Source organism: Symsagittifera roscoffensis, chromosome 3 (genome assembly GCF_963678635.1).
Source record: "Symsagittifera roscoffensis chromosome 3, txSymRosc1.1, whole genome shotgun sequence".
Lineage (NCBI taxonomy): Eukaryota > Metazoa > Xenacoelomorpha > Acoela > Convolutidae > Symsagittifera > Symsagittifera roscoffensis.
This window is the reverse complement of record NC_087064.1, coordinates 81,988,724-82,001,022: the sequence shown is the minus strand read 5'-3', so window position 1 is coordinate 82,001,022 and position 12,299 is coordinate 81,988,724. Positions and strand designations below refer to the sequence as shown.

Sequence of the window (12,299 nt, the reverse complement as noted above, 5' to 3'; positions counted from 1 at the left end):
AATTAATCACAGGGGAAATATCTTTTCACACTTAAGCTCAGGACAACAATACCTTTCGAATGATAAGAAAAACCTCAAAACTGGCCAGTTAAAAAGTCGAAATTTGTCTGAAGAAAAAAACCACCCCGAGCACAAATATTCCGTTACTTTCGTTACAAAAGTCAGAACAACAACAATGGTCTGAGTTAAAATCCTTAGCGTTGGCGGTACTTAGTAGCTGCTTTTTGATCAAAATGAACTTTCAAAATGAACACATTTTATCTCAACAATATTTGCGACTTAGTTTGGGAAAAAAAGATAGTTCATAGTACAACACAATCATTGTTTGTACAAAAACTGGATCGACTGGTTAAGTTTTTATTCCACTGAAAATCTTAAACTTTAATTCGACTTTCGAAACTAGAAATCAACTAGCCGACAGATGTTAGGACGCAATCCACAATTCCAAAAAATCAACAGTTTTTCAATACGTATATTTGAAAAATAATAATTACTATCTAAATTGAACCAAGAGCTAGTTAGTTCATTTGATTTTCAAGAAATTTAGCACGCCAGCCTTGAGCATGTCGGCAGAATTGAGCATGTCAGCTGAATTTTTAAGAAAGTTGTTTATGACGGAAAAGTCTAGCTCCCAATTACAAGTCACTTTCTCTCACAAAAAAACTATTGTTCACCTGTTTCCATGTATGTGTGACGCGCAGAATGCGAACGAGTAGTGTATGAGGGTTGGATCGATGAGGTATCCTACTCTGGCCTTGTCCATGAGGTCCTGTAGGTAGCAAAGGTGTCTATGGCAGCCACGCACTCCATATCTAGCACAGTACTCGTCCAGCAAGAACACCTGCGCCGGAGATAACCAGCCCTAAAATAGACATTTTTGAACATAAGTGTTTCTTTTGTAAATAGCAATTAGATTAACACGCGTTTTGAAATAGATTTCAACAGTTTTCAATTTCTGCTTGTATTAACTGATACACAGTTACCGAAACTTAACCCCCTGAAAATAAGCCCGACTCGAAAACCCTGCTGCAAAACCGATGATTAAATAATTCACGTACTAGGCTACAATACGTGTCGCTCAGTCTGTAATTCAAGGTCAAACTCTGCAGTTTCCTGAACATCACATGATGATCAATGGTTTCCACACTGGCATTTATAAACTGGGTGAATTTGGCACTGTCACTTGACTTTATCTGCTGCGATTTAACCCTGGTTGGAGGTTCTGGTCTATAGCTCTGCCCTGTGGCTCGCACCAAAGCAGTTATCCACCCGGTTCGCTCATTCTCATTTTCAGCAGCGAAGTCTGCCGATTGGCCTTCCTTTACAGCGTTGAAGTAAAACAGTTTTGGGGATTGGCCTAAAAATTGAGATAGAAATGATTGATTGAGCATAACATTCTTATCTTTACATGACATAAATGAAATCAGTTTTCGATCTTTTACATGTACAAAAGCGGAACATTCACTTATACAAACATGAGAGTCTTCTCTTAATTAGTAGTTTAATAACATAGCCAACAGACAGTTGGAAAAGAGTCCATGAACGCAAGTTAACAGAAAAAAAATACTGACTTGTCAAGTTTCAAATTTCGAAAAAAGTAGATGCCCTTAAACCCAATTTGAGAAAACTGGATCAAAAAGAAATTTTTTTATTTCGCTGTGAAATCTGACAATTAAAATTCACTTTCGAAACTAGAAATTGATCATCTTTTTCGTGACCTTTACACTTTTAATGCTCGATAATTGAGTTTGCCTTCCTATAAACAAAGGAATTGAACTGAACTTAAAAAAAATCAAAAGTCAACCCGCGAAAAAAAATGGGCCGCAACAAAGTTTACAGCTTTCCCTGAAACGAAAAAAAATCATCGCGACTTATATAAGAGTCTGAACTACGTTCATCGACTGTTAATAATTAAGTTAATTAAAATTTCAAAGAGTTATTTTTAATCAGCAGTATTGAAAACCATTTTTTTGAAATCAAGTTAATATGATATAGATTGTCTGAATTAGTGAAATGTTAAAAGATAGATGTTAACCAATAGACAACCGACTCCTCAGAGCGAGTTAGACCCTACCTTGCTGCCTTCCAATTAATCAATCCAACTAATTAATTATCGCAGCTTGAACTACCAGATTGCTAAAAATAGTTTCAACTTGACTAAATGGCATGCGAGAATGCACTAAACTAATCTACAGGAAAAGAATGACCTTCTTTGGGCTCGGAATAGTCGACTGTGAATCCATCTAGCTGAAGGATATCCGAGGGTTCCGACTTCTTCTTGCGATAGTAGCACAGGGCGAATGTGTATTGACTGACTTGGATGAGAACCATGAAACGCTTCTTCAGTTTGGCCCACAGTTGGTCTTTTCCTTGAGACCACAGGTACCTGAAACATGTTAAAAATTCGTGACCTTGAAACGCTTAATCGAAATTGGAGTCGGTTTCCATCGTTTTGGTTTATAAACGAATAGTTTTGGTTTATAAACGAGCAGTTTTGGTTTATAAACGAATATCAAATTATCAAAGATCGTAATTTGCCATTCAAGCAATTTCTGCAATCAGTGATTCGATAAAAGTACTATTTTCGTTTAAATCTTAAGAGCCGGGTTTCTTATTTTCAGAACCCAATAAATATCCTTTCAAAAAAGACTTCAACGAACTTTAATCGAACAGCAGTATTTCATGGTTGCTACTTTCGATTCTTCTTACCCGCAGTTCTTGATGTTCTGGGGTCTGTCCATGAGAATCTTCAGCTTGACCTTCAGTTGCTCAACCGTGTCTTGTTCCTCTTTCTTCTTCTTGCCCCCTCCCCCTCCCGGCTCCTCCATGTCAAACCACTGCTGAGTTTTGTTGCTGTTGAAGTTCGGGTTAATCGTCAATACCACCTGAATTACAGATGCCTCATAAAAAGTTCAAATATGTTGGCATTGGCATTCAAATGACGCCCCAAATATGCACCAAATATAAATGGTGTATCCGACTACTGAATGGGTCAAAACGGGGGAGGGTTCTCATGCTTGAAGGACCGAATGCTTGAAAAATTTCAACCAATCAAAATCGCTAAGCGTTTTTATTGGCTAAATGCCTTTCTCACAAAATCGAAGTAAATATTAACAGAAAACGTAATAAATCAGTGGAAAATAATCAAAAATAGTACAATTTGCAGGTTAAAACCGCATTACTATTCAGATAATCATCAAGATTAATGAGTTCAAAATAATAAGAATTTTTCAGTCTTGAAAACTCATCTGCTTAGTATTTAATCGGTCAGTATTGACACTAATGGCCTGGATTTATTTTCTTACTTTGAGATTTTCGTGATTTATTTTGAGATTTTGAATACTCCATTCTGATTGGCTGAAAGTACGCTAAAATTAATTCCAAGCAATCGGTCCTTCAAGCATGAGGGACGCCACCGTAAAAACGCATATGGTGTCAAGCGATTCCCTCCAATAGGTCCAGATAGGCTCAGAATTCTCCAGGTTTCGGTTTAACAGCGTCTGAAGCCGGCCTAACTGCACAATTTGCTTATCTTTATACTACTCATTCCTTTCGGCATTATACATAACCCTGGCTCTTACAAACTTTCACCGTGTCATCAACAAAAAAGGAACCCCGGCAAAGTGTGTAGTGCCATGTATTTGGCGGGATATACTCAAATACAGAGGCCAAGCAGAGCTTTGTAACACTTGCGATACCACACAAACATAGCATTAAAAGTTAGCAGCAAAAAAAATGAAACAGTCAGAAGTTTTTAAACAAGACTGCTCGTATCAGCGCAAAGCCCTGAATATTCCGGCTTACTTCTAAGGTGTATGAAGCAGTGATAACATGAAAAAAATAAACGTAAGAAAAATAATAAAAACGAACATTTTTTTTAAATTTGAGATTTTTTGTGAAAATCATCCATCGCCCCACAGCCATATAAAGTACAGAATGATAAATTTCACTCCTAGTAACAAATCAATTATGGCAATTAAGCTTCCTTCAACCAATTTGGAACGATTTCTGAGACGAATCAAATCTCCGCTCACACGTTAACAGCGCGAAATATATCGCGCGTTAATTGTCCCAAATTGGCCAAAATGGTTATCTTTAAACTTCCATAACTTTACGAAAAAAAATCACAGGTAAAATATTTTTTCAAATTTAAGCTCAGGACAACAATACCTTTTGAATGACACAAAAAAAATCTCCGTCAAAAATGGCTAGTTAAAAAGTCGAAATTTGTCTGCAGAAAAAAAAACCACCCCGAGCACAAATATTCCGTTACTTTCGTTGCGAAAGTCGGAACAACAAGAACTCCAAAGTGAGAGAGGACGGGTGGGCTGTCTAAAGATAAAGAGTCAAAACGCCAATTTGTTGTGCACTAATTTATGCCAGCTAGTTTGGAAAAAAGGGAACTCGTTTTCTAAGACACATGATTGCGTGTGTAATTACCAAAATGTTATCCTTTAAATGGTTCTCCAGAACTGAGTTAATCATCGCCGGATTATGTGCCATGAACCTTATGTAGCGAACTGATTAATGAAGTTGATTTTACTCACTCTTCCGAGCTCCTTGTCGTCCAACTGGTAGAACTGAGTGGCTTCTGTGAAGAGACGCACCTTCAGCACCGGCAGTGGCTGACTAGTCGTGAACTCACCCAGCGTGTCCCATCTGAAAAATGTGATCAAATAACCATTATCCAATACTATTAAAAGCATCCAGTTAAATTATTCATTGAATCTAAATTTGAATCTTAGAGACCAGCGATCAATTCAATCCATGGTAATAGTCCCCCGTTTTTGATATAATCATGACCATTTGCAAATAGATCATAGAGTAAGCCAGATCTGGGAACTTAAGCGTTTCCATTAGACATATTTGGACATATCAGACGTGTTTGAACCCGCCACTCAAAAAACCCACAACCGTCACTGTTCGCAACATAAGTCTTCCAACTTTGACATACATACCGCATGCTAAAAATCAAGAGCACACAATTTGAAAAAACTGTCTTGGATCCAATAGGTTTCTTGATAGCAAAAAATGATGTATTGCAGTAAATAGGTCATCCCCTTTAATAATTGTCAGGAACGACGCGCTCCTTTCTGATAAACAGAAAGAAGGGCCAATTCTCTATCTGTAATGAGAACTCTTTAGCCGCAACTATTCCTGGCCGATTTACAATGCACTATCTATATACCATTTTTAGCTGTATGTACCATTATTTATACCAAGTACTTCCTTAAGCTGAAGAACACAATTCTCAAATCACTCTCCAAGAACCAGTTAGTTTTGAAATTTAGCGGAAAAGGAACGCCGATCTAATCAAGAACAATCACGCACCAAAGCTGTAAAGTTCTCATAATTATTTTGCAGTAATTCTATTTCTTCAGAAAAAAAAACAGATAAGTCGTAGACTAAAAACGAAACGTGAGTCGTTACCCGAGCGGGTCTCGATATAATTATTGTTCATTAAAAACAGCAATTTTGTCTTACATGTATGTCTCAATGTGGGAGATGCAATGGTGATCTGAGGGACATAGTAATACATAGATCTGAGGGACATAGTAATACGTCAATTTGAGGGACATAGTAATACGGTGGAAGATGATCTATTTAAACAACTGACTGGGGTTTGTTGGCCTCCGCGTGGTCAGTCTGCAGCCTCTTGTCTCCCTCCAACTCCATGGTGCAGAACACTATCTTGCCCCCATTCACATTCTTCAGGTTCTGCACTTCAACTACAGTCACCTCCACGTAGAACGACAGTGCAATATCACTCTTGCACAGTCGCACGTCTTGCTCTCCTGTCCCGTCCAGAAGGGCATTTGGAGTCCTAAAGAGGAACCAAAAGAACACTACAATCAAATGCTTGATCAACATAAAAATACATTTTAACCAAGTCTAAAAGAAGTCTTTCATTTATCTTAACATCTCGGAACACTCGGCCGAAATGAGGAATAACAATTAAACCATTTGAGTACTTGGACAAATTAGCCTTCAGTTTGTGATCAAAACAAAAAACCCTGAACAAAAAACTAAGACACCGATAAACTTACAAATTGAGCAACCTTCATGATTTGAAAAGAATGTTGGCTGATTTGTTACTCACTTTTTGGTCCTTAGTACGGTTGAGAAACCCGAGGGTCTCCCTGTGGCAGATGAGGACATAGCCCCTCTAGCCGAGGAGACTGGGAGACAGTCCAGGTTGTGCATGAGCATCTGGATCTGGCTGTTAATCTCCTCCATGAACATCTGGTCCATGCCCTTGTGCAAAAACTTCGGCAGCTTCTTCGTCTACAAGCAAAAAAATTATATGAATCATGAACACCATTCTCGAAATTAAAACAATCGACTTGTTTTTCTTCAAAAACCTTCAAATTTTGAATTTCAAAGAAAAAAATAGATGCCCTTTAAGCTCTTTGAATTTCTAGAACAATTTATGACATGAGCTTTTTTGATAACATGAACCCAACTTGAGAAAACTGGATCAATAGGTAAAGTTTTTATTCCACTGGAAATCTTAAAAAAATTTCCACTTTCGAAACTAGAAATCGTTCACGTTTTTTTTTGCGCCATTTCTACGTTCGTATTTGGATAATGCTATTTACGTCACTTTCAGCAGATGAATTTCAACTGAACTCAAAAAGAGCATTCATGAATGCATAAAAATGTATGAATGTACATATGTTTTTATTAGAGCATTTCAAGACTTTTCCTGAAAAAAAACACACACAAAAAGCACCATAACCTATATACGAGTCTTCACTACGTTCATTACTCTTAAAAAACAAAAGAAATCATCAAGACTTATATAAGAGCACTCACTACGTTCATTACTCTTAAACAATCTTGTTGAGACAGACCAGCTTCGCTCGTATGTATTAAAATGAAAAACTTTTAATAAAAAGCATACAACAGACAAAAAATATTACGCTTTTTAATCCATGGAATAATCGTACCTTGGCTAGTCCCTCTGCATATTGCTTGCGCGCATTCAACTCCTTTCTGATCACCGAACTCTGTTCGTCCGCACTGTCCAACTAAAAATTACAGAAAACGAATATCGCCGAAGCAATTCAATCTCAACCAAACATCACAAAAACACAAGTAATCATTTTACCTGCATCAGACTGTATAACTGCTGGTGCTCGTATCTCTTGATCCCCAACACCCCTTGAAACATATTGTACAACTCCTCTTTGCCCAGTGCTGTCTCTGACAGAGGAGCGGTCAACCTCGTCGCCATTTTGCTTCCCTCCTCCCCTCTTGTGATGACGTCATATTTGGTCAGCCATGAGTTTAGAACTGTCTCTTTGCTGAGTCCTTCGATGTCGGGCAAAGAAGCTACTCTTTTCTCTATCATTTTCTTAAACACCTCCCGGAAGTCATGCGCCGAGATGCCACCACACTTCACGAGCTAAATCATGATCTTATTAAGCATTTCTAATATATCACAAGTATGATCTTCGTAAAACAAAATGTACGTAATTTTTCGCATGCCTCAAATGATGTGTATAATAGGATTTTGAGCTATAAACTGAATAATCCTTTCTATTTTTATTTGACAAGCGATTCAAGAATTGCAGCAAACTTACAAAAAAACTCTTTCTCACCTTTTCTATTCTGCTGCTCTTGAGGAATGTGTCGTTATAGTGATTGACAGCATTGAAGAATGCCTCGTCACTCTGTATCTGTGGCATCTCGTTCTTCAGGAACATGAGGAACCTCTTCCGATTGTGGTCCAGCTGACTCACACTCATCTTCAGCTGTCTCCTTGCCATGTCAGTCGGCTGCTTCGCATTGAAGGGGTACGCTATGGCGCGCAAAACCACGACGTATAGTTGGTACCTGAAAAAAAAAGAAACATAGACAACAGATGGCTGGAATAGTTTACAAAGGCAAAGCTGCGCTTCGCTAACACAAGCAAACAAACACCGTGCAGTAGCTTCAAAAATAGTTCTGAAAATTAAATGACTCTACAGGATGTAATTCTCAGTCCTTCATCACATTCTTGTTTTCCAGTTGGATACACTACAATAGAAAACAAAAGACAAGCGACAAAAGGGAGCTTCAAATTTTACATATACATATATATTTTGCATGTAAAATTTGGAATGTAATAAGCTAAAGGCAACCATGCTAAATTTGCATGTCTTAAATTTGAAAATATCAAATTTTGTATTACTTATTCAGTTAAAAATTTTCTGAAATCGAAATTTAATTATTATACTGTTTTAATAAACAAATTTTTTTGAATCATTTGATGAAAAAAAAGTTCAATTCTGTTATTTTATTACTAATCAAATGTCAAAACAAAAGATGATATATTGAAAATGCTGCCTCCTCCACATTGGTAAAAGTTCCATGACACCCAGAGTACTTTTATTTGCGAAAAAAAGTTGCATCGTACTATCACAATACGCTAGACTTGCATCGAATAACGAAACCAAAGAAAGTTGATTGAATATTTCTAATTTCAAAGAAAACATATATATCACATTCGCACTGTAAACGGCATGACTTTTTTGAAGTTTCCCGTTTACAGGAAACTGTATTAACATGGCAATTTTCTATTTTTGAAACTAGATGTCATTTATGTTGTTCAAGATCTTTAAACTTTTGTCATTAGATAGTGAAGTTTTCTTGCCTTTTAACAAAGAAAACAAACTCAAACATTGAAAAAATCAAAATTCAAAAAATGAGTGACAAAAACATCATTCATTTACACCAAAACATGAATTCTACTAATGCAGCCAGTAAACGGTCATAAAAAAACAAGACTATTGCACAAAATCTGATTGACGCTGAGGCAAAGTGGAACTTCGCAATCACAGGCGATACAACGTAAGCGCAGCGAAAATGGAAAAAAAAAACATTTTTGAATTTTTTTTTTCAATTTCACAAAATCGAGAAGCAACCACTAAAATTTAAAAAGCTTTTAACATTTACAGCTTGAATGGCCACTAAGCCAACAACGAGTGGGTATGAATCAAAGTTCAACTTGCGATACAACAAAAACATTGCCTTACAAGATAAAGGATAGAAAAAAAAGATGAACATTTACATTGGAAGTCGAAAAAATAAATCATTAAAAAAAACCAAGTTCACCTCAGATGATTTTAATAAACAGCCTTAACAAGCATTAAAAAAAATTTGACAAGCGGCAACTAAGCCGACAAAATTGGGTTGACTCCCGTTTTAGCCGAAAACAAAACTGTTAATAAAAAAATTCAGCTACGAAACTTTGAACCAAATACTTTTCTTTTAAAACATAAAATCCATGCTTTGGAAAGAAGCCGATAACATAGTCGCATTTGAAAAAATGGGAAATGGAGCCGACAAAAACAAAGAGCCTGAAAAAACATGATTTTTTTCTCTGTAAGTTTATTTGAAAAAAAATTATCAAATAAAGACTCGCTAGTTATATTTGAATTTTTAAGTAAATTGAGCTTGACAGAACGTGAAAATAACTGCGCGTAACTCTAGTTATCTTACAATAACTCACGAGCGAGAGCAAAAAAGAGCGAGAACAACATATAGCAGCACTGAGTTCTAAAAAGAGAAATAAGAACAATTAAGAATAAACCTCGAATTTCTTATAATTCGTTCCTGCTCGGACTCGAACCAACGACCTACTGCGACCTAGATTTTATGAGTCTCACGCACTAACCAGTCAGCCACGGACGCTTACTCCATCTCAAACACTAGCGACACATAAAGCCGAGAACGATGCTATGAAATTTCTATAGCTAGAGATCGTGATTATAGCAAAAAGGCACACAAGAGAACACTTCTACGGACACTTTTATTTGCGAGTTAGGTTAGAAAAAAGAAGGTTCGAACTAAAACACTAGCTGTTCGCTAGCGTAAAGAAAAGTAGTTTATGGAAAGAAAGTCTAGTTCCCAATTACAAACAATTGATCTCTCAAAGGTAATAAAAATCACAAACAATAAGAAGTTAATCAATTGAAAAGAATTGAAAAAAGCAGTTTGGATCTGTGCTGGGCCAAAAACTATGATGGAAAAGCTTTGATAGCAAAAATTGATCATATAACTCACACCGTTCCAAGCAGACAATTCAAAGCCAGTCACATCCTTCAAAGAACGTAACTTGCTGGATTTCATCATAAAACTTGAATATAATCAACTTTGAAAAATTGAGAGCAAAAATCGAAGTCACATACATTTTTTATTGTCTCTTTTTTGGAATGTTTCTAATAAATTAGGATCAAAATGAACTACCTGTCATGCCTGTTTTGTTCTTCATCAGCTGGACTCATTGGTATCTTCTCTTCAGCAGCCTCCAAAGAGGGAGTAGGACTGGGAGACCTCCCCATCTTCAGTGCTGTTGAGCTGTTCTTCCGAGAGTGCATTCCTGGAATAGAAGATATGCAGGATACATGCAGTTTCGGAACATTGTTAGTTTTAGTGGTGGCTACAAATAGATCAAACGAAGCACCTCGAACCTGTTAGGACTCTCAAAACATTTTACAAATCATAACGTTTCCAACAAATAGCAGAAATATAGCAAACCGAATACTCGTGAGTCTACAATGAGCAACAAGCGAAAATTTTGAAGGCGGAAAACAACTCGTATCAGGCGACAATTTGTGAAACTTAATTGCTGACATGCGAGATATAATAGTTAAAAACTTGCATTCCACTTGTTAATTGCATCAAAAACTTCAGGTGAAGGAACTAAAATTAAAGAGCCCTTGAAAAAGCGCTACGAGCCCTTGATAATTTGCTAACACGAGCCACAAAAAAAGCCGCTACAAATGCTAATAAATTGCCTATGCCACGCTGCAAAAGTAGCAACAAATACAAATTTTGCAACTAACAATTTCGAAACAGAGGCGAAGCTGTGCTTAGCACCACTTGCGATACAACACAAGAAACCCACAAAGCCGGGAAAAAATCAACAAGACTTAAGACTTTAAGAGTCCCTCTGGCCCTCAAAATACACATTAACATCTTTATTTGTTGTCAACAACACGAGGCCACAAAGCTAAACCTATTAAGCCGAAAAACAGGAACTAAAAAGCCAAAAAAATCAAAAAAATTCGAGACTTAAAAAAATATTATGTCCCCTTCAACCTCAAAACACATACGCACACACAATTTTTTTTGCATGTCGAAAGAGAAAACATGAGGCCATTAAAACGACATCAAATCGGTCAAAACCAGTGAAGCCAAAAAAAAGAAGCCGAAAAACATGTAGTCATGAAAAACTTCAACTATAATTTCAATTAAGATTTTAGCGTACAAGCTATAAAAAGTATGTTTCACTAGAAACAACTCAAATTTAGGTCAATAGTGGATAAAAAATCAGAAGGAACCATTAGGGCAGAAGAAACTCTTCAGCGGAACAAAAAAAATTAAAAGAAATATATCAAGTCAAGAAATTACAAACAGCAGAAGTAAACCAAAACACTAGGACCAACAAATTAAATTGCGTACAGCAAAAAAAAAACGCTGAAGAAATTAAACAGACAAACTATAAGCAGTCAAATAATAAGCAGACAATTTTTTTTGAAACGGAATATTTCCTGTTTGGATAAACAAACAGGTTCTCTCAGATTCGAACCTAGGACCTTTGCCGCCTAGAGGCGTTTTTGTTACCTCTAGACCAAGTGCGCCGAAGACGCAAAGATCTTTGAACTTATAATTAAATCAGCCCAAATTTTCCATTTCTAATTTTTGACTACTCCGTGAACTAAGTTATTTACAGAAATGAAATTATTGACAGGAATAACATAGCAAACTGACAGTTGAAAAAGAGTAATGAACACAAGGAAACTGCAAAAAAAAACAACTTGTTTCAGAAAATTTCAATCTTTGAATTACGAAGAAAAAGATGGACTTAAAGCTTTTTGAATTTGTAGAACAATTTATGATGGACACTTTTTTTGAAATTAACCCAAATTGAGAAAACTGGATCAATAGGTAAAACTTTTATTTCACTGGGAAATCTGATATTTAATTTTCATTTTCGAAATTAGAAGTATCACGTTTTTCGTGACCTTTACAATTTTTCTGCCGTTCGATAGTGGAGTTTAGCTTCCTTTTAACAAAAGACATGCACTCAACTTAAAAAGAAACACAAGTGAAGCCACGAAAAACCCAAATTGAGCGTGAACAAATTTTAAGACTTTCGCCTGAATTTTTTTTTTGGAAAAAATCAGCAAGACCTATATAAGAGTACCCATTACGTTCATTACTCATATTAATGGACAGATCAGCTTTTAAGTAATTGATTAAACTGTTCCTATTTTCAATTGAGACACCAGAGTTCATCCAGTAAACTG

At 36.4% G+C, this 12,299-nt stretch overlaps 1 protein-coding gene across 4 annotated transcripts in view; it reads right to left on the bottom strand.

The window, feature by feature from the left end:
- The window catches only part of LOC134841170 (calcium-dependent secretion activator 1-like), a 570,701-nt gene that overhangs the window by 80,557 nt on the left and 477,845 nt on the right, over window positions 1–12,299 (bottom strand). For all 4 annotated transcript variants that reach the window (XM_063856973.1, XM_063856974.1, XM_063856975.1 and 1 more), the window contains exons 3-13: window positions 10,234–10,366; window positions 7,605–7,839; window positions 7,112–7,408; window positions 6,951–7,031; window positions 6,101–6,285; window positions 5,618–5,824; window positions 4,548–4,659; window positions 2,710–2,885; window positions 2,208–2,386; window positions 1,059–1,357; window positions 675–862 (exon numbers count right to left, since the gene is read on the bottom strand). In XM_063856973.1, the coding sequence (XP_063713043.1) occupies window positions 675–862; window positions 1,059–1,357; window positions 2,208–2,386; window positions 2,710–2,885; window positions 4,548–4,659; window positions 5,618–5,824; window positions 6,101–6,285; window positions 6,951–7,031; window positions 7,112–7,408; window positions 7,605–7,839; window positions 10,234–10,366 (2,092 nt within the window). The remainder of the gene's footprint in view (window positions 1–674; window positions 863–1,058; window positions 1,358–2,207; window positions 2,387–2,709; window positions 2,886–4,547; window positions 4,660–5,617; window positions 5,825–6,100; window positions 6,286–6,950; window positions 7,032–7,111; window positions 7,409–7,604; window positions 7,840–10,233; window positions 10,367–12,299) is intronic.